The 23,920-nt window shown below is 58.2% G+C and overlaps 2 protein-coding genes and 1 long non-coding RNA gene across 7 annotated transcripts; 1 reads left to right on the top strand and 2 right to left on the bottom strand.

Annotated features, from left to right (window-relative positions):
- The first annotated feature begins 767 nt into the window (after window positions 1–767).
- On the top strand, window positions 768–4,564 carry LOC129127703 (bactericidal permeability-increasing protein-like). Its single transcript, XM_054644543.2, has 15 exons — window positions 768–915; window positions 1,132–1,246; window positions 1,332–1,460; window positions 1,542–1,697; window positions 1,828–1,891; window positions 1,990–2,050; window positions 2,227–2,318; window positions 2,404–2,637; window positions 2,733–2,792; window positions 3,211–3,378; window positions 3,612–3,679; window positions 3,864–3,906; window positions 4,082–4,145; window positions 4,227–4,303; window positions 4,382–4,564. The coding sequence occupies exons 1-15, from the start codon at window positions 768–770 to the stop codon at window positions 4,421–4,423; spliced, it is 1,521 nt and encodes a 506-aa protein (XP_054500518.2). The 3' UTR covers window positions 4,424–4,564.
- Window positions 4,565–5,462: 898 nt separating this feature from the next.
- BCL2L1 (BCL2 like 1) lies at window positions 5,463–23,900 on the bottom strand. Of its 5 annotated transcripts, none has more exons than XM_077187526.1 (3): window positions 23,752–23,900; window positions 22,119–22,779; window positions 5,463–7,186 (listed from the first exon to the last, which is right to left on the bottom strand). In XM_077187526.1, exons 2-3 carry the CDS (start codon window positions 22,671–22,673, stop codon window positions 7,049–7,051), a joined length of 693 nt encoding a protein of 230 aa, XP_077043641.1. In that variant the 5' UTR covers window positions 22,674–22,779; window positions 23,752–23,900; the 3' UTR covers window positions 5,463–7,048. The 5 variants fall into 5 exon arrangements, with proteins under 5 accessions (XP_077043641.1, XP_077043640.1, XP_077043642.1 ...); XM_077187525.1 differs by having other exon boundaries at window positions 22,119–22,784; window positions 23,752–23,892; XM_077187527.1 differs by lacking the exon at window positions 23,752–23,900 and adding an exon at window positions 23,600–23,714 and having other exon boundaries at window positions 22,119–22,784.
- On the bottom strand, window positions 9,108–20,866 carry LOC143695424 (uncharacterized). Its single transcript, XR_013184586.1, has 2 exons — window positions 17,107–20,866; window positions 9,108–9,791 (listed from the first exon to the last, which is right to left on the bottom strand). It is a non-coding gene; the product is annotated as an uncharacterized LOC143695424 (long non-coding RNA).
- Window positions 23,901–23,920: the final 20 nt, after the last annotated feature.

Here is a 23,920-nt window from a genome sequence, read left to right as displayed (position 1 = left end):
CTGGCCCTACTAGAGGTACCTCTGGGTCTGCCAGGCTAGATCCAGGAGGGCAGCTGGAGCCCAGTCATCCATAGCCCAGGGCACTGGAGGGGCTCACCCTGGCTAGGGGACGGTCCCTCTGAGGGTGGGTTTGGCACTGCGGGAGGCTCCTTCCCCATAGCTGAGGTTTTTGGAGGGGATTGCACAGTTCTGCTCTCACTCTGACTGTCCCTTTTCCATCACTTCCTTGGGGGCTGCTTGCGCACCCTGAACACCCTGAGCCCCACTGAAATGTAGGTAACCCTACACAGGGTTCCCAGAGCCCTTCCCAAAGTGGGAACAGCTGCTGCCCCCTGGTGCAAATGGGCTGAGCCCCGTTTGCCCTGGTGCAGCCCCCCTGCCCCAGGACCTGCTCATTGTGTCCCTGTCCCCCACTGCTCCATCGCTCCCAGGCAGGGCACAGCTGAAGCTCTTTGTGGTCTTGGCCCAGCTGGGTCTCTGTGTGTCCCCACATGTCCTGTGTCCCTGTGGGGAGCCCCAGCTGGTGTCCCTGGCTCCTGTGTACCCCCAGGGTGGGGGCTGGCAGGGCTGCTGTGGGACCCTGCATTGCCCTGCTCCCACGATGGGGCTTCCCCTTTCAGTCACGGTTGGGCAAGGCTGGGCTTTCAGTGGCCGGAGCACTGTGGTGTCCCCGTGTGTGCTGATGTCACCCAGGGCTCCCAGTATAAGTCCTGGCTGTGCTGGTGCACAGGGAGGGGGTCTCTACACCTGCTGTGTGTCCCCCAGACATGTCCTCTGCTCCAGCCTCCAGGTCCCAGGACCAGCCTCGAGGTACTGTATGGCTCTGCCTCTTGCTCCTGATGCCTGCCTGTGTCTCTGCCACCATCACCAGCCCTGGCATCAAGGTCTGGCTGACCCAGAGGACACTGGAATTTGGTGAGTCTGTTCTCCTGAGTAGGGAGGGATGGGGGGGGACCAGTGGGAGATGATGCCCAGACTGCCAAGGATGGGGAATGGAGGGAACCAGTGGGTACCCCCAGGAATGATGGCAAGTCTGCCAGGAATGGGGGATGGAAGGACCATCACTCTGCTGACACCCCAGGTACCCCAGCCCCTTCCTTGGTGTCACCCCAAATTCCCCCTTTGCCCCAGGCCGGCGCTTTGGGCTGGAGCTGCTCCAGTCGATGCTGCAGAAGGAGCACGAGCTGAACCTGACGGGTTCCTACAACACCCCGCTCCTGGGAACTCTCACCTACGCTGTGCCACGGTAGGAGCCACCTGTGGGCTCCCTGTCCCTGTCCCCATCCCTGTCTGTGCCACAGCCACAAGCACAGCTCGCCTGTGTTGTGCAGGATTCACATCCACGAGCTGCAGATGAACGAATCCACGTTGGACTTTGCTGAGGACGTGGGGCTGAGGCTGACGGTGCAGCGCGCCCGGGTCCAGCTCAGCGCCGACTGGGCAGCCCAGCTGGGAGCCATGTGAGTGCCCATGGGGACAGGGACAGGAGCCGGGTGGCCCAGTGTCACCGCTGTCCCTGTGCTCACCCTCTCTGTCCCCAGCCAGGACAGTGGCTCTGTGGAGCTGGGCATGCAGGACGTGGCCGTGGCTGTGGTGCTGGGGGTGAGCGAGGACGGCAGTGGCCACCCCACGGTTTGGAGCGCCGGCTGTGACACCCATGGCACCGACCTGCACATGGAGTTCTACCGTGGATACAGGTGATGCCAGGCCCTCTGCTCTGTCATGTCTCTGGCATGCAAGGACTATTAGTGCCCAGCCAGGGGGGTGGGCTGGGGGAGGCTGGGTGGGGGCCATGAGGTGACCTGAGCACCCCACTGTGCCCTACAGCTGGCTCTACAACCTGCTGGCACCTCTGCTCCAGAGAACCCTGCGGCAGCAGCTGAACAAGCAGGTGGGTGCTTGGCCCCTGTGCCCTGGGGTGTCCCTGTCCCCCCCAGCCCAGTGAGAGGCTCAGACACCCTCATCTCTGACACCCTGCTCTGCTTCCAGCTCTGCCTCGTGCTCCAGAGGGGCATTGACAAACTGGACACTGCCCTGAAGCACATGAAAGGTGGGTGAAGGGACCCCAGGACTGGGGACGGGCAGAGTGGTCCTGGGGGGCTGTGGACAGGACTGGTGCCCAGCAGGGTCTGCAGGACCCCACTGTGGGGCTGGATCCTGACAGAGCCAGGCTGTGGGAGGGGGCTGGTGGTCTGACTCCTCCTGTCCACCTCCATGTCCCTGCAGTGTCCACCCAGCTGGACGCCATTGCTGCCATCGACCACTCCCTCCTGGCACCGCCAGCCTTCACAGAGGAGTATGGGGACATTGCCCTCAAGGTAATGTCATCCTGGGCATCCCTGGGCCAGATTTGGGAACAGGGGAGCCTGGCTGATCCTCACATCCCCCTGTGTGTCTGTGCAGGGAGAGATCTTCAGGGTGGGCACGTACCAGCAGAGACCCTCAGCACTGCCTGTGGTGCTGCCTGTGGCACTCCCCATGGCACTGCCTGTGGCTTTGCCCACGCCCCTGCCCACCCCACCGTCCATGGCACACGAGCCCACGCTGCTGCTGGCTGTCACCGAGTTCGTCGCCAACTCAGCCGCCTTCACCTACTTCACAGCCGGGGCCCTGCGCAGGAACATCTCCAGTGCCATGGTAGGGGTGGCTGGAGAGCAGAGCTGTCCCCACTGGGGTGTCCCCATGCCCACCCCTGCTCAGCCCCAGCCCCCTGATCCCTCCCTGCCTTCCAGCTCCCCCGGCGGTTCCCGCTCCAGCTGAGGACCAAGAGCATGGAGGTCTTCTCCCCTCAGGTGAGTGGGATGGGACACAGGGACAAGGGAACACAGGCAGGACATGGAGTAGGACAGGATGCAGGTGGGATGGGACATGGGACACAAGATGGGATTGCAGGAGGAACAGAGGATGTGATGGAATGCTGGAGGATGGGACATGAAACGATGCAGGAGGGATGGAAAGGGATGGGATGCAGGAGGGAAAGGTTGCGGGTGGGATGGAACATGGGAAGGCACAGAGGTGAAATGGGATGCACAAGGGACAGGACAGGGAATGGGGTGCAGTGGAAATGGCAGGTGTTACAGGCAGTATGGGATGCAGGCAGAAGGGAACAGCCCAGGACAAGGACGTGGGCAGGGCAGTGATGGGCACATGGGGACCTGATAGGGGCATGGCCAGCATGGCTCTGTGCCACACCTGCCCTGTCCCTCCCAGCTGCAGGAGCGCTATCCAGACCAGCCCATGGAGCTGCACCTCTGGGCCCGCCAGCAGCCCCTGCTCTCCTGCCATCCTGATGCCCTGCACGGGACCCTCCTCGGCTCTGCCGAGGCCTTCGTGGTGCTGCCCAACGCCACCCGTGTCCCTGCCTTTCTGCTGAACATCGTGAGTGGCTGCTGCTGCCACAGCTCAGGGAGCCAGGGGACACCAAAGGACCTGGCTGGGGCTGGTGTGCCTGTGCTCCTGGCAGGGGCCATGCTGGGGGATACTGGGGCCAGCTGGGTGATGCTGGGGGATACTGGGAGCAGCTGGGTGATGCTGGGGGATACTGGGGCCAGCTGGGTGATGCTGGGTTGCAGGCACTGCCCTGGTCTCCCCAATGTCTCTTCCTGCTGCAGGATGCCAACGTGACAGGGAAGCCGACAATCACCAGGAACAGACTGGGGGGCACTGTGAGACTGACAGGGTTAGTGCCCGACCCTGAGCTCCCCTAGGACATACCTGGAGAGCTCCCCCACTCTCCACCTCTGTCCATTTGCCTCCCTGAGTCCTGAATTGCCTGCTCAGACCCCATCCTGTCCCCAGTTCATATCTGTGCCAGGACAGTTCCCATCCCTGTGCCTGGCTCTGACCCTGATCTTGTCCTACAGGCTCCATATAACACAAGTGGCATCAAACGTGGGCCCAGTGGAGGTGAGTGGCTGTGCCAGGGAAGCCAAGGGGAGCCTTGGATTCCACATCACCCTGGGGGGGATCTGGGGGGCTGTGGACCCCATGCATGGCAAGTCTGGCAGGGGGCAGAGCCGTGCCTGCAGCATGGACCCCTCTGCCTGTGCTGAGCTGGGCTCAGGGCCTGCCTGTCCCACAGGTGAAGCGTCTGGAGACCCTGCTGAAATTTGGGCTGTGGCTTTTTGGGGTTCCTCGGGCAAACAGTAAGTGCTGTCCCTGTCCTGTCCCCATCCTCCCACAGCCACACCAGGGCCATCCCCTGCTATGACTCTGTCTCCCCGCAGAGTGGCTCCAGGCTGGCATCCCCCTGCCTCTCCCACATGGCCTCAGCCTGCTCAGACCCCGGCTCTCCCTGCACCAGGTGGGTACCACCACTGTCCCCTTACCCCGGGGTTCCCCATGTCCCCCACATCCCCTCTCTCACCCTGACTCCCTACAGGGCTTCGTGCTCATCGCCACGGACCTGCAGTACGAGCCGTGAGACCGCCTGCCTCGTGGGAACCCGCCAGTCCTGTCCCCATCACCGTCCCGTTGTCACCGTGCCCCCGTGGCTGGCGAAGCGCCCAAGCGCGGGAGCCACAGCCCCCCACCCTCGGCAGGATTAAAGCGGGATTAAAGCTCAGCCCCGTGTGCTGTGGGGTGTCTCGGGGAGCCCCCTCACGCTGTCTGCCAGCCACGCTCCCATTCCCGACTCCACCACCGGGCATCTCCGCGTCCTCTGCTGCGAGGGGCTCTGGCTGTGCCGTGGTGGGCTCCGTCCCCTCCGGGGGGCTCCGGGCGGTGGGCACGGGGCGAGTGGCCCTCGGGGACCGGGGGTGCCTCCAATCCCCGCGGCTCCGTCGGTCACGGGGGTCCCCGCGCTGCCGCTCCCCGCAGCCGCTGCGGCCGCAGCTCTCCCGCTGCCCACGGGATGGTGCTCGTGTCCGCGGGCTCCCGCCGCTCCCGCCGCCCCACGGAGCCCAGCGCCAGGGCCCGGCGCTGCCCCCCCGCTCCGGGGGTCCCCCGGAAAGGACAGGGGAGGGGGGCTGGGGATGGCTGAGCTGGGCGCGTCCTGCCCTGGGAGGGATGTGACATCCCAAAAAAGGCCGAGTGTTTGTGTGGTCCAAACCGTGCTGGAATGAGCCCCGCACAAAGGGGCTCCTTTGAAGGGTAGCCCCGGGAATACAGGGGGCTGTGGGTTCCAGCGAGGCTGTGAGTCCCCTGCCCTCTTCATAGGTGCTGAGCCCATGTCCCCAAAACCAGCATCCCCAGCCCAGCTAAGAGCCTGCCCTGGGCTCTCCCCTTAGTGCCACCCCACCCCACCACCATCCCTCTGGACCACAGCAAACTGCCCTTGGAGCACCCCAACCCTTCCCTGGGCAGGGAGAGGACCTCATTCCCATCCATCCATCCATCCATCCATCCATCCATCCATCCATCCATCCATCCATCCATCCATCCCTCCCACTGAAGCCAACTCCTTTGGCCCCAAATTCACTCAAATTCCCAACAATTGCAAAGACCACAGCACCAGCAGCAGCTCGAATGACAAATTTATTTGTGGATTCACCTCCACCTGCAAACCGAAGCGTTCAATGGGCTAATGCTAATCCTCGTGCTCCCCATGCGGGATCAGTGGCTCCGACATGAGGAGCGCGAGTCCGTGCTCAGTGGCCAAGTGAGCCCCCCTGGAACCTCCGGTTCTCCCCTCACCTCCACCCCAGCTTGGCCTCTGCAGGGAGCACGGTCCCACACATAAATACGGACAGACAAGATAACAAAAATAGCATTAATAGTATTCACAAATGAATTAAAAACTACTCGTATATGTACAGCAGAGCGCGGGCAGTATGTACACGGACAAGCTGTGGACAGCTGTGTCTGCCCGCGGTGGGCTTCGAAGGATGAGGGCGTCTATTGTGGAAGCTAATTTCAGCTCAAAGGCCGGAGGTTCCCTGCTCCAGCAGCAGCAGGAGCAGCGTGGGAATGAGGGGGAGGGAAGCCAGACACCTCAGTCACTGCATGCAGCCATCACAGCCATGCATGGGCACTGCCTGCACTATGGGACTGGGAACACGGGGAACAGCAGTGGAGAGGCCAACAGCTCCTTTTGTCCCCAAAGAGGCTCCCCAGAGGTGGAGATGGCTCTCAGCCAGTGCCAGCCCTCACTTCCATCTCCCCTGGGCTTGCTTCCCTGCTCATCTCGTGAATCAGCTGCTCCCTGGGCTTTGCCACCCCGGTGAAGGTGCTTCCCCTGACCCTTCCAATCGCCAGCTCTGGATTCCTGGACACCACAGCCCCAGCTCTCTGCAAAGCCGTTTGTGCCAGGGACAAGCACTCCCCCCGCCACTCCTGCCTCCCTCCTTCGCCAGCCCAGAGGAACAGGCTGGGAAGGGATGAGCACTGTCCCACAGCCATCTACATTTGGAGTGAGGAGGAGGAAGAGGGCAAAGAACCCCTCAAACTATGCACAGCCCCGGGCCTGCCACACCATCCTCACCTGGGATAGGCCACAGCTCCCAAAAACTGCGAATGTGGGGAGAAAGGAATTCTGACCAAGGGCAGAGCCCCTCACCTCTGGCCTCTGCCTCCTCCTCTTCCTCCCCCTGCACAGGGATGAGCTCTGACTGGAGAAGCAAGGACAGGATAGGGATGCTGCAGGGAAGCTCCCGCCTCTCCCCGGTGCCTGTGCGTGCCAGAGACGGGGGCACGGAGCCTGACCCTTGCTCTGGCTGGGGAACTTTATATTAGTGACACATCTACACACACGCACGCACTCACACATGCAAAAATAAGTCTGTTTATTCTCTTCCAAATTATTTGGAGAACCCTGCAGGGCTGGAACACCTTCTAGCCTGTGCCCCCCCCAGCTGCCTGGATCTCCCCAGCGCTGGGAGCTGGTGGCTGAAGTGCTGCATTGGCCTCAGCGCCTTTAAAACACAACAGAACAGTAAATAAGACGGGCTACAATAAAAGGAGCTGGCGGCACGAGGGAGAAAACTCCACGGAGCAGGGTGCTCGGCCGGGATGGAGGGGCTGCCCCGGTGCCGGTGCTCGGGGGCGGAGTGTAGTGGATGTGGCGGTGGAGGCGCAGCCGTCCCGGCCACGGGGGCTCGGCGGCGGCCGCTCACTTGCGGCTCAGCAGGGATCCCAGCAGAAGCACTCCAGCCACTGTCGCTCCCGTCAGGAGCCATTTGTTGAAGGTCTCCTGGCCTTTTCTCATCTCGGCAGCAGCATCGTTCCCATAGAGGTCCACAAAGCGCTCCTGTGGAAAGAGGAGAGTGGTGAGCACGGGGGTGTGAGTTGAGCAGAGAGGGAAGGGCTGGCAGGAAAGTGGTGGTGGGGACCAGGCAGATGACAGATGCCTTGTGCTTCCTCGCTCTGAATCATGCACACAGGGCAAGGGGACAAGCACAGTCATGAGAGAAGAGGATGCCAGGAAGGATTTGTGAGGAGAACACCACGCGGGCAGGGCAGGGGGTGCATCACGTGCTCTTGGCTCTCTAAAATTAGCATCCAAGTGTGACAGAAATCATTGCAGTGGGAACCCGCTGGGCTCCATTCCCTGGCCGAGGCCTGTGAAAGCAGCAGCAGGGCTGGTGCCCACAGCTGCAGGAGCCCACACCGTGCATCCCCCCAGTGATTTTGTGTCCACAGCGGAGCCTCCCACCTCCCACTCCCACATCCTGGCCGTCGCAGGTTACTCCACAACACGAGCTGGATTTCACAAATCCCTGCGGCGAAGGCAGACATTGGGTCGCCAAGCTACTGCCTTCCCACGGCTTCAGGAGAGCAGGCCAAGCACGAGGCTTGGCCAGGAATGCAGTCACTCCGGCCCGGCTCGTCAGAGCCGGCTGCCTCCAGCAGCAGCAGGAGCTGGGAAGACCTCAGCCCATGGTAAGGAGAGCTGTTGGGGTCCCTGAGCCGCACACGGCAGGGCAGGCAGCAGGGAAACACGTGGCCCAGGATCTCTCAGGTTTATCAGGGCTGAGCAGGAGGCTCACAGCTGGATGGAGAGGAAGCTGTGAGCTCCAGGCTCAGGGATCACCAGCAGCTCAGCGTCAGCAGGGGCTCAATGCTGTCGCACCTTGAGCCCATCTTCCAGCAAGATCCCCGGGTTCCTGGTAAGTGAGTGCAGTTCCAGTAACCCAGCTGCCCTGGGAAAGCAGAGATAAGCCCGGCTGACGCTGTCACGCCTCACCACAGCCTCTGCACAGGCAGGGGGAGCATTCCTGCCTGCCTGCTCTGCCAGCACTCTGCCTCCCACACCTGCCCACAGCCTGTGCCCGCAGGACTGCGGGGGTTTGGTGCCCAGGTCATGGCTGGCATCCAGGTGCCTCTCTTCCATGGAACATGCTGCCAAGTGTCCCGGCTCCCACCAAACAGCTCCAGGATTGTCCAGCTTGTGGGGTATCTCCTCACCTTGCCACATACCTATGACCAAGCTCAGACAGTTTTTCAAAGCAGGGTGGGCAGCAGACCCGCATGCTTACTCCCAGGGAGCTGGGCTGTGTGCCTCTCCATGGCCACAGGGCTCCCCACCACAGGGGACCAGGTCCTTGATAAGCTGTGCACCTCACTACCCGCCTCTGCCACCAAAGCTCTTCTCCATGTCCCACCAGACACCTCCCCCAGCTGCCTTCCACACCCCATGACCATGAGGAGGTACTCACAAACCCAAATGCAGAGTGTTGGGACACAGGGACTTTGCTAACTCACCCTGGAGCATGTCACTGCTGCCACCTCACTTACAGTCCTCTTCAGGGGTATGACAGTCATCCCCATGACTCCCACCACCCACACAGAGTGGCAGAATGCAGCTCACTTCCCACCATGCCTGCAAGCTGGCATGGGATCTGTGGAGGTGTTGTACTGTGTCCTGGCCCTGAAGGAATGGGCAGCATGGAGCTCACAGGAAAATGCTGTCCAGGGAGAAGGGTGAGTCCACTCACCCAGAGAACAGTGAGTGATGTGCTGCAGGAGAGGGAAAGGAGCAGAGCCCAAACCCAAGAAGGAGATATTTTAAATTCTGGCACAGGAAATCTCTCTGCTGATAGGTGGTGATGAGTATGGAGCTGTGACAGGGCATGGCAGTGGCAGCAAACTGAGAGCAGGCTGGCAGGGATTGAGGGCACAGAGAACTGGGGTAGAAGGCACCTGTCCAAAAAACACCACCCCTACATAAATTGTGTCTGGGGAGATTTAGGTTGGATGTTAGAAAAAGGTTCTTCAGCAGGAGGCTGGTTGGACATTGGAACTGGCTCCCCAGGGGAGTGGTGATGGCACTAAGCCTGAACCAGCATTAAGGATTGTTTGGACCACACTCTCAGGCACATGGTGGCATTGCTGGGCTGTCCTGTGCAGGGCCAGGAGTTGGACTTGATGATCCTTGTGGGTCCCTTCCAACTCAGCATATGTTTTGATCTCTCAGTGCCAGGGCCCTCGCTCCTGGGATGGTCCTTCCCTTGGACACACATCCCAGCCACTTGCTCACAGCACCTGAGGCTGCATGCAGAATGCTCAGCGGGACGAAGGTGGCTGCACCTTTGTGATGTATTCCCCAGAAGATCAGCTTTCCTCAGGAATTCAGTAGGACCTGCCCCACTGAGAGTCCCACACATCTCCACAGGCTCCTCCTGACCCACAGCAGGGATGTCCCCACCGTGCCCAGCAAGGCTGCAGTGCTGGACAGGGCCACACATCCACCCAGCCTCTCTGTGGGGCAGGCACCAGGAGAGGCCCCCCCAGCAGGGCAGGGAGCCAAGGAGGGCTGGCAGCCGCTTCTCCATGCTGCTTTTTCCATGGCATGTGCTGCCTTTGGGGAAAGGCAGTTCCAAGAAGCCCTTGCTTCCAAGAAAAGGAAGTGTTTGCTGAAGGAGAGATAAATGGCGCACAGTGAGCGCAGAGCTATCGGGTGCTACAGGCGGAGAGCAGCACAGCCAGAGCCCAGCACAGGCAGGGAGGGACCTGAGCCCCTCTCCTTCCCTTGGGAAGGGAGCAGCAGCTGCTGGAGCCACAGCTGGGGGCTATAGGGGACCTGAGGAGAGTGCCTTGCCCTTCCCCAGGGAAACCACCCTAGGAGCTGTGATAGCTCAGCCTCTGCACAACTTTGATCCCAGATGTGTCCCCTGGGAATCAGATCCCAGACCAGAGGGAGTGGGAAAACAGGCAGGGAACGTCCTCCCTGCCCATGGTGGGGGCGGGTTGAAGGTTAGGGAAAGGCAGCTTGCTCTGTTCCCACACCATCCCGGGCCTCGGCCGCTCTGCACCTGAAGCCCAGCACTCCCAGGACTGATCCCGACCTCTCTGGCCTGGTGTTTGGATCTCAGGCTTGCCCAGACACGTCCAGATATTTCTGGCCTCCCCCAGTCACCTTTATCTGAGAGGAAATATTTGGAATTCCTGAGCTGATCACAAGGACTGTGGTAGCAACAGCACGTCAGTGTCTCAATCCCTGGCCAGAGAGGACAGGCTGTTCCATCAGAACTCAGAACGGCCGTCACATCCCCTTCCCCACCCCGGGTCACTGACATGTCCGAGAGGAGGATGCTCCAGGGCAGGCAATGAGTAAGCAGAGATCTTATTCCTATGCAAGAAGCAATCCCCTGCCTTTGCCTTTCCCCCCCAGAGTTGGGGAAGGAATGCACATTTTCTTGTTGAAGCCTAAAACATCACTTGCTGGAGGAGCTGGGGCAGGGCATGCTTCCCTCCTGCTGCACATGCTGCTTGCAGGAGGCAGAGAACCTGGAGAGTCAGGCTCCACCGCTCCCCAGAGCTGTGGCAGGGAGGTTCTGCAGTGCCAAAAGTTCTCTGGACACTCACAGAGCCCCAAACTGCAACCCAGTACTGTGGGGATGCAGTGTTTAAATAAACACTGCCCAGTGCCCACACACAACCCTGTGGCAAAAAGGCAGGAGGATCAGGTCTGACCTGAAGTGCTCTGTCTCAAGTGGGAGAGCAGACTAAAGAAGCACAACTTCTGACTGAGACACTACTCACATCCTAGCCTGGGAAGGGGAACACCAAAAATTTGAGGCTCTCATTTGTTTGGTTGGTTTCATTCACCAGTGCTGCCTGCACGGGAGGGAGAACAGTTGCTGGATCCCATTCAGGGTGAGCAGAGCAGAGCAGGTTCCTCTTTCAAGATAAGCCCCAGCACTTGGGGAAAGAGGATTCGGTGACACTGAGCCATGAGGGCAGGTGAAGGAAGCAGATGTGGGCAATAAACTCCCATCTGGCTTGTGGTGAAGCAGGAGAGCGGAGAGGGGAGGGCTCTGGCAGTTTGGGGCTCAAGGTCTGCCCTGCACAAGGGGGTGAGGGGTATGGAGGTCACTGAGATACCAGGACAAAGCTCTGAAAACCAGCAGAGAAGATTCAGGCTCTACTGGGAGTATCCATGTGAACTTGGTCAAACTTAGACATGGAGACTTGGACTACAGCAGGAGCTTTGGAGCTTCCCCAGGGCTCCAATACCCAGCCACAGCCCAGTAAGACAGATACCCCCAGCACCCACCTCAGCTTGCACAACAGCCTTTCCAACCCAAGGACCCAGGTGTGTTTGAGCAAAAATGATCTGGTTCCCCAGAAGGTCCCGTGGGATAAGTCAGCATTGCTCCCAGATGGATCAACAGCTATGGGGAGGTTAAGTGCCTTTCCCAGAGCTGTGTGCGAGCCAGCAGCATGAGCCACAGCATCTGACTCCCAACCCAGGCATTCTCATCACGAGGCAATGTTTCCCTTGAAAACAAGACTGTTTCTGTTTTACCTTCACCGTAAGTACAGCTGTGTTCCTGCTCACAGGTCTAACAGCAATTGCCGGCCGGGAGCAGAGTCATCTGGATGACCAGACATTTGTTAATGAGATGCTGGGAACAGTTTTGTGCTGAGCAGCAAGACAAGGAGGGAAAAAGAAAGGCAGCAGCTCAGCACAGACCACAACAAAGCCCTGCATCGACAGCAACCTGCTCCCAGAGCCCCTTTGGGCTGCCAGCTCACCACATGGGGCTGGCATATGTGAACTGGAGGTGAAGCACAGGGGAGAAAAGGCAGCTGAGAGCTTTAAGAATAAAAGAAAACATAAGTATTCCCAAAGGCTGCCACTGGGATCCTGTAAACACGGCTCTGTGGGTCCCTTTGTGATATGAATGGAAGAGACATCCTGGAGGTTCTCCCTCTGCCCTGCTCCCCCTGATGCTGTATCCACATGTGGCCCACACCACTCCCAGCCCTGAAAGGAGGGCAGCAGGGACAGAGTGTGACTGCAGAGGTCGCAGGACTGCCTGCAGGGCTGGGCAGTGGAGGTCAAGGTGAGCACCTGACTCAGGAGCATGGCAAGGGATCCTGCCATCCAAGGCAGGTCTGACCTTCCCCACAGAAACACACAATTCCCCACAGATCCTAGAATGGCTAGAGGGGACCTTAAAGATCATCTAATTCCAGTTCCCCTTCTATGTGCACAGAAGATCTGCAGCTTCACCCCACTGGTCCCCACCAGCAACCCCAGGCAGGCTCAGAATGGGGTGGGGAAGGGGCTCTGGGACACAGAGAGAGGAAGGGGCTCTGGGGACAGCAGCTGCAGGTGCAAATACTCCAGAGACTCAGCTCTAACTGTTATGCAAATGGTGACCTCCAGGGAAGCAGCTGCTGATCTCCATGACAATGGCAGGGAATGCCACCCACCCACTGCCCCTCCTGCCTTTCCTGCCCTTGGAGCTGGTGCTGGGGTGTTGTGGACCCTGGGGTGCTGGCCCTCCCCAAATCCCAGGGCATTCATTGAAACCTGCGACTGGGAAGGAGGCAGCCATCAATTCAAAAGAGTCAATTAAATAAGAACACCCCCTCTTCTTTCTCTTCTCACTTGGGCTTTGCTGTGGGACTGCAGCTTGGGGGTCCAGCAGGGAAGCTGTCCCTTGGGCCAAAGCCCAACAGACCTGCAGGGCTCCAGCCTAGCCCAGGCCAGAGCCAGCTCTTTTCTAACCAGAAACAAACCCTCACTAGCACATTCCAGCCCTAATCCTTGCCGCGGCAGCCTTCTGTCAAACTGGTTTCATCACCGGCTCCAGGGAACCTGCAATAACCCCACACCATTCAGCACAATTTCAGCGTTTTCCAAATACATGAAAGAGGCTACGGTGACAGCTGTAACCCCCGTCCCTGCCCCGGGAGACTGCTGTGCACAGCACGAGATGGAGAGCAGGGAATCGCGCTCTCCGTTCCAGAAATCTGCTGAAACATTCATGTGTATTAAAGCCGGAGACGATGTGAATGACTAATCCATTTGCATCCATCTTTCATCAGTGTTCCTCCCAGAGCTAACCAGGCTGAGGGCTCCCGAAGGTACCACAGCCCTGGCCAGCACCGGGCTGCTCTGGGAGGGCAGGCAAGGATGGCAGGAGACACGGCTCTGGTACAAAGGCACAGCGAAGAACACATTGGCTGAGCCGGATCCACTCAAGAGATTAGCACCTGCTGGGAATGGGATTGTTTTCCAAAGGGCATTAAGTGGAATAGTCCGAGGAAAGACGGTCTCTCTGATGCTTCTCCCCACCGGACAGATGGTGTCTGAGCCCCGCAGCAGAGCAGCCTTTGTGCGAGGGGCACGCTCGGGGGGCAGGGAAGGCTCCTGCTTTCATGTCCCGGTTATCTGCCGGGGAGCAGAGGGACAGCACCTCAGCAGGGCCACTGGCACCCAGGGAACAGAGCTCAATTTTCACCTTGTCACTGCTCTTCCTGGACGTCAGAGCTCCTGTGCAATCGTGCCCTTGTGTAACCGTGGGGAAACCTGTGCCGGGGAGACGAGCCATGCTCACGTGTGCCCGGCTGCCGAGCCACGTTCCCTCCTGCCAGGGGATGAGTGGGCGATGCTGACAGCTCTTTCTGGCCCTCACCCGCACCGTGAGCCTCACCAAACCCACCCCACAGGGAATGCTGGTGTTACCAGGGCTCAAGGGAGCCAGGCTGGGTGCAGGGATGGTCCCCAGAGGAGACAGATCTTGGGGAAGAGCTGCCTGGTTCTCCTGCCTCAGCCACTCATCCACCAGCATCCTGGAGGAGCGACAGCCAAGCTTTACCACTTCCCACTTCAGCCCCGGCCCCTCACGAGGCTGCTGTAATTCTTACATGCCACTTGAATGAAAAAGGGGAAAGGGTGGAGGTGCAGGAAGAGGAGGAAGATGTGCTCATTCTGTTTTCACTTCCTGTTAGTTCCATGAAATCTCAAATTATTCAAGCCACAAAGTCCCTTTTAGCAAAATCCTTGCTGACTTGAGGGCAGGAAGCACAGTAGGCAGCTGATGCAGCAAACGCGAGAGAGAGCAGTGCAGCATGAGAGGGAGACTTTGTGCTCTGCCCTGGGCTCCTCCATGCATGTTGTTGCATGAAATAATCACTGGCTGGTGCACTGGAAGCTTCTAAATGAGGTCAGTTGCTCTATTAAAAGACATTAGCTCTCCAGCAAGTTTAATACACTGGTGAGCCATACAAGTACAGAATGAAGGCACTCGCATAAATGCCTGATTTACAGGTAGCAACGCCTCAGTTTCTCCATATGTAATTCATATGTCACCCAGGCACTACCCAGGGCCACACACACACCCAGCACCCACATCCCAGCCCAAACCCTGAGCCAGCTCACCACAAGCCACACACACAGAGTAATGCCACGTACTGCCACCAGACGTGCTCCCTGCACAACACAGGCAGTGTCCCCAGCCTTCCACAGCTTCCATGGTGGCACAAACCAGGGACATGGGAAATGGCACTGGTACTGTTCAGAGAAGCAATGCAGACAGCTGTCCTGCTCCACCTGATCATGGCACTAGCTGCATTCAAACTAAACCAGCTCCATGCCAGCCTAGACCTCTTCTCTGAGCTTCACAAAGAGCCCTTCATCCTCCAGCAGAGGAGAAAACGCTTCCATGCTCCTTCAGGAGGCAGCTCCAGCAGCTCCCTTTAGAATCCTACCCCAGGAACCAGGGCACTCCATGGCTCTGCCCATAGGCCCCTTGCACAGTCCCAGCATGAACAGCTCCAGCTCCTGCTCCAAGCCCTGCCTGCTGCCAGCTTGCCACGTTTTGGAGTATTTGATTTCACTCTTAAGAGCACCTGCCTGGCAGCAGTACAAGCAGGGAGAACCTGCCTGCTCTTTGTTCTTGGCCAGGCAGAGCACAGAGCAGGACACCTGCCTCGGTTTCCCTCTGAGCTCAGGTGCAGGGCTGTGAGCTGGGGAACTCTGGGTCCATCCTAGATCAGGAACGGGGGCTGAAAGGCTGAGCCCAGCCCTGCTCCCACTGGAGGCTCCTCATCTCCAGGGCTCATCTCCCCAAGCAGGATACTGATGCCAGGAGCTAGCTACTAATTGGATCTACTTAAATCAGCAGCTACGTCTGCAGACACAGCTGAAACACAAGCTTGAGCAGGAAGGAGGATAATGCAATAAATTCAAACAGCTCTCCCCAAGGGAATCGCACAACCCCCTGAAACTTCCCTCTTTGCAGATACAGCCCATTACCCTTCCCTGGGCCTGCTGTGCCAGTGCAGAGGCAAGCAGCAGTCGAAAAAGTAACCAGCCCAAAGCCCCCCGAAACACCAAACTCCCCCAGCTTCCTGCTCCCAGCAGCAGAGGGAAGGCAGACCAGTTACAGCACAACATTCAAACAGTCCCTGTGGCCACGGGAGCCTCTCTGGCTAACGCTCTGAATCCCGCTCCTCCCTCCCTCCCTCGCTACCCCGGAGGCAGGCAGCAGCGCTGAGTGCACTGGGTTTCCCATTAAAGAGATCCTGAGAGACAGCACTGGGCTGGTACACGTGAGCACGTGTCCGAGAGAAGACACGGGCGGCTGGAGAGATGCTGGCTGCACGGAGCTGCAGCGGGCGTTCCCGCCTGCAGGCAGTCCTTCCCAGCACTGCTCAGCCCTCCGATTCTTTTTTTGCTAACTAAATTAAACATGAGGATAAAATAAGCAAAATACCTAAAAATAAAAAAATAAACCGAGCATTTCTACAGCACAACTAGGTCACAGCTCCCCAGCATGCGAGTTGTGGCAGCCACGGCTCAGCCCCTTGAGCCTCCCGGGTTCAAAACTGACATCTCTCTTAAAAGGCTGCTCCCGAAACCCACACCTGCTCTCCGGTGAGCCCAGCTGGAGCCATCTGCTAACGGCTCTGCCTCCCAGCAGCCCTCGGCACCCTCGTTCCGCTGGGCTGTTCTGCTGAGGCAGAGTAACCCTTCTCCCCACCTGACCAGGATGGGTGCCAGCCCGTGCCCTGAGCCTGCCCCGCTGCCCCCCTCCATGGCTGCACTGTGGGAGAAGCTCTCCCACGCCTCTGGAATGCGTGTTCCCTAACTTGAGCTCTTGGCATCTCAAGAATGATTAGGAGCGGGACTTCAAAGAGATCGTGCAACAAGAACCCATCCTGCACATCCTTCCAGGTGAGGAGCAGGGAGGTAGAAGTTTCCCTGTCCAAGGTCAGGGCAATAAAGCAAGGAATGCCCTGGCACTGAGGGACTCTGCTTCCCTTTCATGTCTCCACTCTATGCGTTAATCTTTAGTGGCTCAGAACAATAGTGTTTAAGGGCAACATCCCTCCCTTGTGGGAGGGTGGAGCAGGAGAGCAGAGGGTGGAGGAGAATGGCTGCTCTCCTGCCACCACAAGGCAGAGCCACCCTCAGTGAATAACTTCTCTCTGAATCAGCAGGTAGGTCAACATCCTGGCTGCTCTGGGGTCCCCAGAGGGGACAGAATGGCTGCCCCCAGCCCCTTCCTGCTCCCACAGCAGAAGCCACCATTAATCCCTCGCCTCTCGGTTCAGCAGGTCTGCAACACTTCTACAACTGATATCCATCCCTTCCCTTCCCCCAGCTCCTCCTGGGAATACTCTGGTTTTACAGCTAGTGGGGAAAGAGCTGCTAGAGAAATACTCCTTGTAATGTCAAGATAGGACTGTGCTTACAGCTATCAGCCTGGTAAGAACCAAAGGAAACCAAACCTTCTCAGCTTCAGCAAAGGTCTCAGAGCACCACACCACCATTCAGCTGCACACAGTGTGTGCTGCAGGCGTGTTGCTGCTCCCGGGGGGAAACCATGCACACAGACCACACCAGAGCTCCACGGAAATCAGGCACAGCAGCCCAGACACACAGAGAAAGCTGCAGCTTCCACTGGGGAAAAGAGAGCTCCCACCCACCCTTTCTGCTGTGCTGGGACACCCCACTGCTGCTGAAGCAGAGAGAGACCCCGGGCAGCGCTCCAGGGACACGGCTCCAGCGTCAGAGAGGAGCAGGATGAGCAGGCGGAATGACATTACTGAGAGCAGCTGTGAACACAGAGCAGCAAGAAACAGTTTGTTAATTATTTCACAGGTCTTTTTTTAAATGACACTCAGCTCTTCGGATTAAAGAGCCTCGGAGTGCTTTAGGAATCAGAGTTGCCAGTGGCTCCCCTGGGAGTGAAGGAAATGCTATCCCTTTCGCTCAAAGACCCCGGGGTTAAGTGGGCTGCTCTGAGCCACAGCCAGCCACGGGCAGGAGTTTGGCTTTCCAGGCGCCTGCTGTAATCACAGATCTAAGGAACGTAATCAAACTGCACCACACACCGAGAGGCAGCAAGGAAAACAGGCAGGGCCCCAAAGAAGGAGAACGAGTAAAGGGGGTAAAGAGCAAAGCTCTGAAATCAGCCTCTGCATTGCTCTTGGTCTAGCGGCAGGAATGCTGCTGTGGGCCGGGCAGGAAGCTGCAGTGGAAGTCATTCCAATGGCATTTCCTGGAGAGCACTGCAGAAAAGCCTCCCAGGTCGAAGGCTGGGTGAGGAGCTGCCAGGGATCTGCACGCTGAGCCCAGATCTCCAGCTGTCAGTGAGGATACAGCTACCTGGGCTGGTTGCTCCAGGCAGGACAACCTGAGTCAGGACACTGCTGGCACCTCCCACAGCCAGGGAGGAACACCCAGGACTGTGAAGGGACATGGGGAACCCCAGTGGCAGGAGGACAGTACTTTTTTCACCCCACGACAACGGGGCCATCATCTCAGCTGCAAGGTATCAAGGCTGTAAAATAATTACTGAGGATAAAGTGCAAAGCAACAGTACAGCTGAGCACCACAGACCAGGTTGCTCAAAGCCCCATCCACTCGACCACAAACATTTCCAGGGATGGGGCAGCCACAGCGTCTTTGGGTAACTAACCTGTGACTGTAACTAAGCATCTCATAAACCTCACAGGGCAGAGAACCTTCCTAATATCCAATCTAACTCTGCCCTCTGTCAGTGGGGAGGAATTCCCCCTTGTCCTGTCACTCCATGACATTGTCTAAAGTCCCCCTCCACCTCTGCTGGAGCCTCTTTGGGCACTGGCAGAGAGCCCTCTCTTCTCCAGGCTGAACCCCAGTTCTCTCAGCCTGAGATGAAGCCATAGGATTCATCTTCAAGACAGCAAAGCATGGCCTTGGCTAAGCTCAGTAATTTCCAGTGAGTCAGTTCTGCTGCACGTTGACCAGCGCATGGAACAAATGGCTGTGATGTCATACAGGATTAGAAGTGCCAGGACATCCCCAAAACCCAACCTGTAACACTCAGAAGGGCAGAACTCTGGCAAACCACACTCCCAGGAAATGTGGTAGTGGCAAGGACAGCTTGTGCAGGATACCTGGGACACAAGGCCAAAAAGCATTTTCAAAGAGCTGAGAATCAAAGTCTAACTCTCAACCTGAAACCATTGAGGAGCCTGGAGCCAGCACAGGACGAAATCCCAGCTGTGAGCTGTCATATGACCCAGGCTGAGTCATTTCCTATCATTCAGAAAAAAAAATTTAAAAGATAAAAATGAGCTTGCTATATTGACATGCTCAAAGGGTTTTCCCAAAGAAAATCACAAGCTTTTAGTCCTCTGCAGGGTGACACAACACATGTCCCAGAACAGCAAGTCCTGTGTGGCCAGGGTCAACTGAGAGCCCAGGAAGCACTGAGCCATTGCAGGAAGTAGCTCATTCTCCATCAGCCTAGTTCAGTTTGTTGGGATTTATATACATCACAGACTGGTGCTAAAGATGCTATGTGCTTTCAGTTCAAGCCCGATGCAGCCCCTTCATGTGGGTCCCCACCATATGCCCCACAAACCTCTTGACTCTATAGCCACAGATCTAACTCCAAGCTCATCCAGAAAACCCTCTTTAAATCTCAGTCTGAATGTGGATTTAGCCTTGAAGGAAAAGCTGTCACGCACTGGAGGGTCACAGCCAGGAAGGAACTACTGCTCACTTTCCTTTCTCAAACAGATTAGGCACGGTCAGTACATCTCTGCCTGCCAGGCTCTCTCCTGTTCACCCTGTGCCCCCCCCCTCCTTCCTTCCCACTCACCAGATTTCTCTCTCCACAATTCCCAATCCCCACTGGCACCATCATTTCAACTTCACAGCTAGTGGGACCTGGTCCTGGTCAAAGCAACTGGCCCAGGAAAGCCTCCTTTTTGGATCTGATGGCTTGCCAAGGCAGCAGCTCCCTTCTGGCTGGTTATTAAATGTTCCCCTTGGGTTGCTCTTGTTTGTTTGTTTTCCCAGTGCCAGATTGCAGAGCAGAGGGCAAAGCAAGGCAGAGCCAGTAAATGTGACAAAACACTTCTATGTTAACATTATGGAGCAAGATTTACTGTTTCCCCTTGCCTCAAAACTTGATTTCTCAAGAGAACTGCTACAGCCCAGCACACAGCAGCCTCCAAAGGCACCTGCACCCCATGGCCCTCCTATTCTGCCTTTGTTCCACTGGTGGGGAATGAAACAGAGCTTCCCACACAACTGGGCTGTGCAGCACTTGCTATGGAGCCATGCTCCTTCCCTCTTTTAGAGGGGCTTTCCAGGAAGAGAAGTGCTGCAGTGCTCCAAAACACAAACCACCTGGGCCCTGCCAAGCAGGCCTGCCAGAACTTGCATCTCTCTCACCAAGATCTGCCTGCTGCACCTCTCGGGAGTGCTTTGTTTGAATGGGACAGGCTCTAACAGCTCCAATGCACCAAACAGACTCCCTGTGCAAACAGGGCAGCAGGAGAGGGATGGCTCCATCACAGCCAGGGCAGGGTGGCACTCCTCTTGCAGGGAGAGCTGGCAGAAGGCCAGTGGCTTTCTCCCTGCAGCTGGAATTGCGAGAGTGAAGGAAAGCAAAGCATCCCCATGCACACCCCACACGTGAGGCACTCAGGAGCTCTTATGGCCTCTGTCCCTTGGTGTGGAGTGGCATGGCTTCCTACAGGAAGGAATATAATGAAAGCTGAGAGTGGAAGAAAGCTACAGCCAAGATGTCAAATGAGGACTCAGGGTTTGCAACAGGCTGGTAGCAGCAACACTGCCCAGAGCAGGTTTTTGGTGGCTGGTGGTGTGGACTCCCCACACTCCGGCCTTCACCACCCTGCCTGGCTTCCATTCAGCTGCCAGCATAGCCCAGGCAGCGGCACAGCCTGGGCAGGGAAGTTAAAAGCCCGGTTCAAGGTTAGAACAAGAGAGCAAGGCGGTTCCCTGAGTGGGAAACGGCATTTTTCAAAGAGAGAGCTGGTGGGCGGGTCAGATAGAGAGGAGTCCGGACCCTCCCGCAATCTGTTGAACAAATATTTGTTCCAAACAATTAATTTAGAGACAGACACAAAAAAATTGAAGAGTCTGAATCGTGATGGTTGGGGGTGGGGAAGAGAGGGAGGAGGTGTTTGATTCCCCACAAGCAGGGACCAGTGATTTTCCACCAGTGATTTAATCTAAATCCCCCAGAGAGTTCATTTACAAAAAATCAGATTGCATTATCGCCTAGGTCTCCAGGATACAGCCCAATCCGTCACTAACAGCAACAGCCACACTAGCTTGGAAACCCCAGTTTGATCACTTAATTCCAAAACTAATCTGTGGCTCTAAAAGCCAAAAGCAGAGGGAGGGGGAAGGAACTCTGTATTTGGCCAGGGTTATCTGCAGGATGAGAGAGCTAATGGGCCACATACAGGCAGATAAAATGGCCAGCAGATCCTGGGCTATTAATCGAAACCAAGCTCCTCTCCTTGCCTGAGCAGCCCCACCCAGGCAGTGCCCCAGGGAGGTCACATTCCTGGAATTTTTTCACTCTTCCTGAACCGGCTCCCTCTCCCTGGGTACATCAGCTCCCCTTCTTCTCCGGGGTACCCAGCATTGCTGGCCAGGCACTGGGAGCTGGGGAGAACCTCCTCTCTGCAAGGAGGGTGCAGAGCACAACGTTGGGCTCAAAGGCTCCTGTCCCCTTCCAAAATGATGGGCTCTGCCAATGGATTGCGAGCTGAAGGGGCCGAGAGGCCTCAGCTCCCAGCAAGGAGGCAATTCCCCACTGTTTAGATGCCAATGCCTGACAGCATGAACTCTTTCCAGTGGGAACCGGTAAAGGTTACAGCAGCAGGGAATCAGTAAGATGCAGAAGCCAAATGAAAACTCAGACATCTGTAGGTCATATACCTCCCGCCGGCAGTCCCAGGCTGCACCGCACAGCCGGACCCGGCATTTCAAGAATGCTTCCTGAAGAAATGCTTATTCATGTTAATACCTCACCACTGAGAGCTCCCAGGGTTTGCTGCTGGGGCAGCTGGGAGCACTGCTCCCTGCCAAGGGAAAAGCAGCTGCAGGCTTAGCAGCTCCCCAGCACAGAGGTTGCCTCCACCTTGGCCCTGGCTCCCACCACACCAGCTCAGACAGTCCCAGAAGCCCACCCACCCACAGAGATCTGCTGTGGGATTCACTTCACCATGAGCAAGGCAAAAGCTGTTTCCAGAATGAAGAAGTAGCTGCTACCTCTGCAAACCACCAGCCAGCCCACCACAACACTGCCTTGGAGAGGAGGAAGCTCGACTCCCTGCTATTAATGACACTGGGAACATGCCCCAGAACCAGGGCTCTCCTTGAAGAACAAGCTTGGATGACATTAGATTTCCAAAGGCTCTTGGAAAAACAGGTCTTTTACATAACGTCCAGAGAGGAGAAAAAGCAGGGATGGAGAAAGATGTGTCTGAGCACGGTGGGCTGACCCTCTTGGAACAGTGTTTAGAGCACAGAAGGCAAGACCACACACCCTTTTATCCTCCCTGCAAGGGGTAGGACAAGCTCTAGCACAAACATTGCAGGGAGCTGCCGGTTTGACCGGCCCCACTGCCAGCCTGGAGCGAGGGAGGGCACGGGCAGCCACCCCAGCACACAGAGGTGTTCTTACCCATCCGCCATTCTCCTGGATCCAGGGGTCTAAGTGGTCGGTCAAGTACGTGGTCATCCAAGACACGATGCGTTTCACCAATACCCTCATCTCCTTAACAACGCTCTCCACGCACAAGGCTCCTCCGAAGGAAAAGAAAGCCACGATGCGGCCCCAGTTCACTCCATCGCGGAACAGTTCGTTCACTACCTGCTCAAAGCTCTGATACGCCGTGCTGGGAGTGATGTGGAGCTGGGAAGTGAGGTCGCTGAACGCCCGCCGGTACCTCAGCTCAAACTCATCCCCCGCCTCTCTCAGCGCCTGCCTCACGTCGGCTGCTCGACGGATCTCGTGGACTTCGAGGCTGCTCTGGTGCACGGTGGCACCGTTCACTATGTGGCTGGTGGCTGCGTGCCAGGAGGGGCTCCCGTTGAGGACCCCATCCATCTCGTCCTCCTCCCCTGCAAAGTCAGTCCTGTTCTCATCCTCCTCCTCCAGCTGACTCCAGCTGTATCCTTTCTGTGAGAGCTTGTAGGAAACAAAGTCAATCACTAACTCCCGGTTACTGCTGTACATTTTCACACCTGGGACGCCCTCAATGAGTCCATGGTCCGGAGCACAAGCAGATCAGCACTTAGCAGGTCCCGACTCTGCTCCTCTTCCTCGCGACCGATGGAAGCATCTGACCTTAGCACAGAGGAGGAGAGAGGCGCCGAAACGGTTAATGCCACAGCTCTTAGATGCACCCGCGCCATTACCACCGATAGCTTATCGTTATACTGAGATCACCCCGCAGCTCTACGCCGAGGCTCAGGGCCACCAGACTGAAGCCGCACAGAGAACCGACCACAACACCCCCTCCCCCGGAAAGCAGCCTCGAGCCCCGGGGACCCCCAGGCTTGTTCCGAGCAGACCCCAGATCTCACCGGGTGCGGGCTGCGCCTAGCAGGCCGGCTGCGGGCCGGGGCGGAGGCGGTTCTTGTTCTGCTGGAGCTTCGGGTCGGCCCGGAACGCGACAGCACCGCCCCCGCCTCGCCCCGCCCGTTAAAGGGCCCGGCGCCTCCGCCCCCTCCGCCGGCGTTACCCAACGGCTGCAGCGGCGGCAGCGGACGGGCTGCGCTACCGAGGGATCACGGCAGCCCCAGGGTGGCCCGGTTTGACGGTAACCGCAGCCCCCACCGCCCCGAAGCTCCTCGCTCCCTGCAGGCGGAGAGGATAAACCGCTGAAACCGGCGAGCGCTCGTCACCGCGGGAGCCGCCGCACGGCCCCGCGTCCTTACGGCAGCGATTCCAGTCACGGTTAGCGGCGCGCTGCCGCTGTGGCCGGGACGGTGACACGCCGGGCAGTGGCAGGCGGGAGCACCGCAGGGGGTAGCCGGTCCTCCTGGCCACCGGACTGCACCCCCAATCACGGGGCTGCTTCCCCCAGACCCCCGAACCACCCCCCCCAAGCACCGGATCGCCCCCCCCAGGTCCCCGGACGGCCCCGCCGGTCGCCGTACCTGGGGGGCGGGGCCGCGCACGAGGGCCGACACAGCGCCCGCGCGGCCGACACGCCAGCCAATCAGCGGCCAGGAGGGGCGGGGCCCGGCTGCGACCTCTCCCTTTGGCTGAGCCGCCCGTCACTCAAGGTTTACCCTACCCCGCCCCTCACCTCAGCGCTCGACTGAGGGTCCGCGTCCTTCCTGGCTCTGCCGCGCGGGCCCGGCTGGCAGCAACGCCGGAGGTCGCCGGGTGCCCCAACGGGCCTCGGCCCGCTCAGCAGTCCCGGGATTCCTTCCACATCACCCGCCGAGCGGCCGGGGGGGTGCGGTAGGGTGGGA

This window comes from Agelaius phoeniceus, chromosome 17 (genome assembly GCF_051311805.1).
Source record: "Agelaius phoeniceus isolate bAgePho1 chromosome 17, bAgePho1.hap1, whole genome shotgun sequence".
Classification (NCBI taxonomy): Eukaryota; Metazoa; Chordata; class Aves; order Passeriformes; family Icteridae; genus Agelaius; species Agelaius phoeniceus.
This window is presented reverse-complemented; position numbering and strand designations above follow the sequence as displayed.

Coding starts and splice junctions, on each gene's coding strand:
- LOC129127703 (XM_054644543.2), top strand. CDS start 768: ATGTCCTCTGCTCCAGCCTCCAGGTCCCAGGACCAGCCTCGAGGTACT. Junction 2,638..2,732: donor GGAACATCTCCAGTGCCATG/GTAGGGGTGGCT, acceptor CCTGCCTTCCAG/CTCCCCCGGCGGTTCCCGCT. Junction 3,907..4,081: donor CAAACGTGGGCCCAGTGGAG/GTGAGTGGCTGT, acceptor CCTGTCCCACAG/GTGAAGCGTCTGGAGACCCT.
- BCL2L1 (XM_077187526.1), bottom strand. CDS start 22,673: ATGTACAGCAGTAACCGGGAGTTAGTGATTGACTTTGTTTCCTACAAG. Junction 7,187..22,118: donor TCCAGGAGAATGGCGGATGG/GTAAGAACACCT, acceptor CTCTTTCCACAG/GAGCGCTTTGTGGACCTCTA.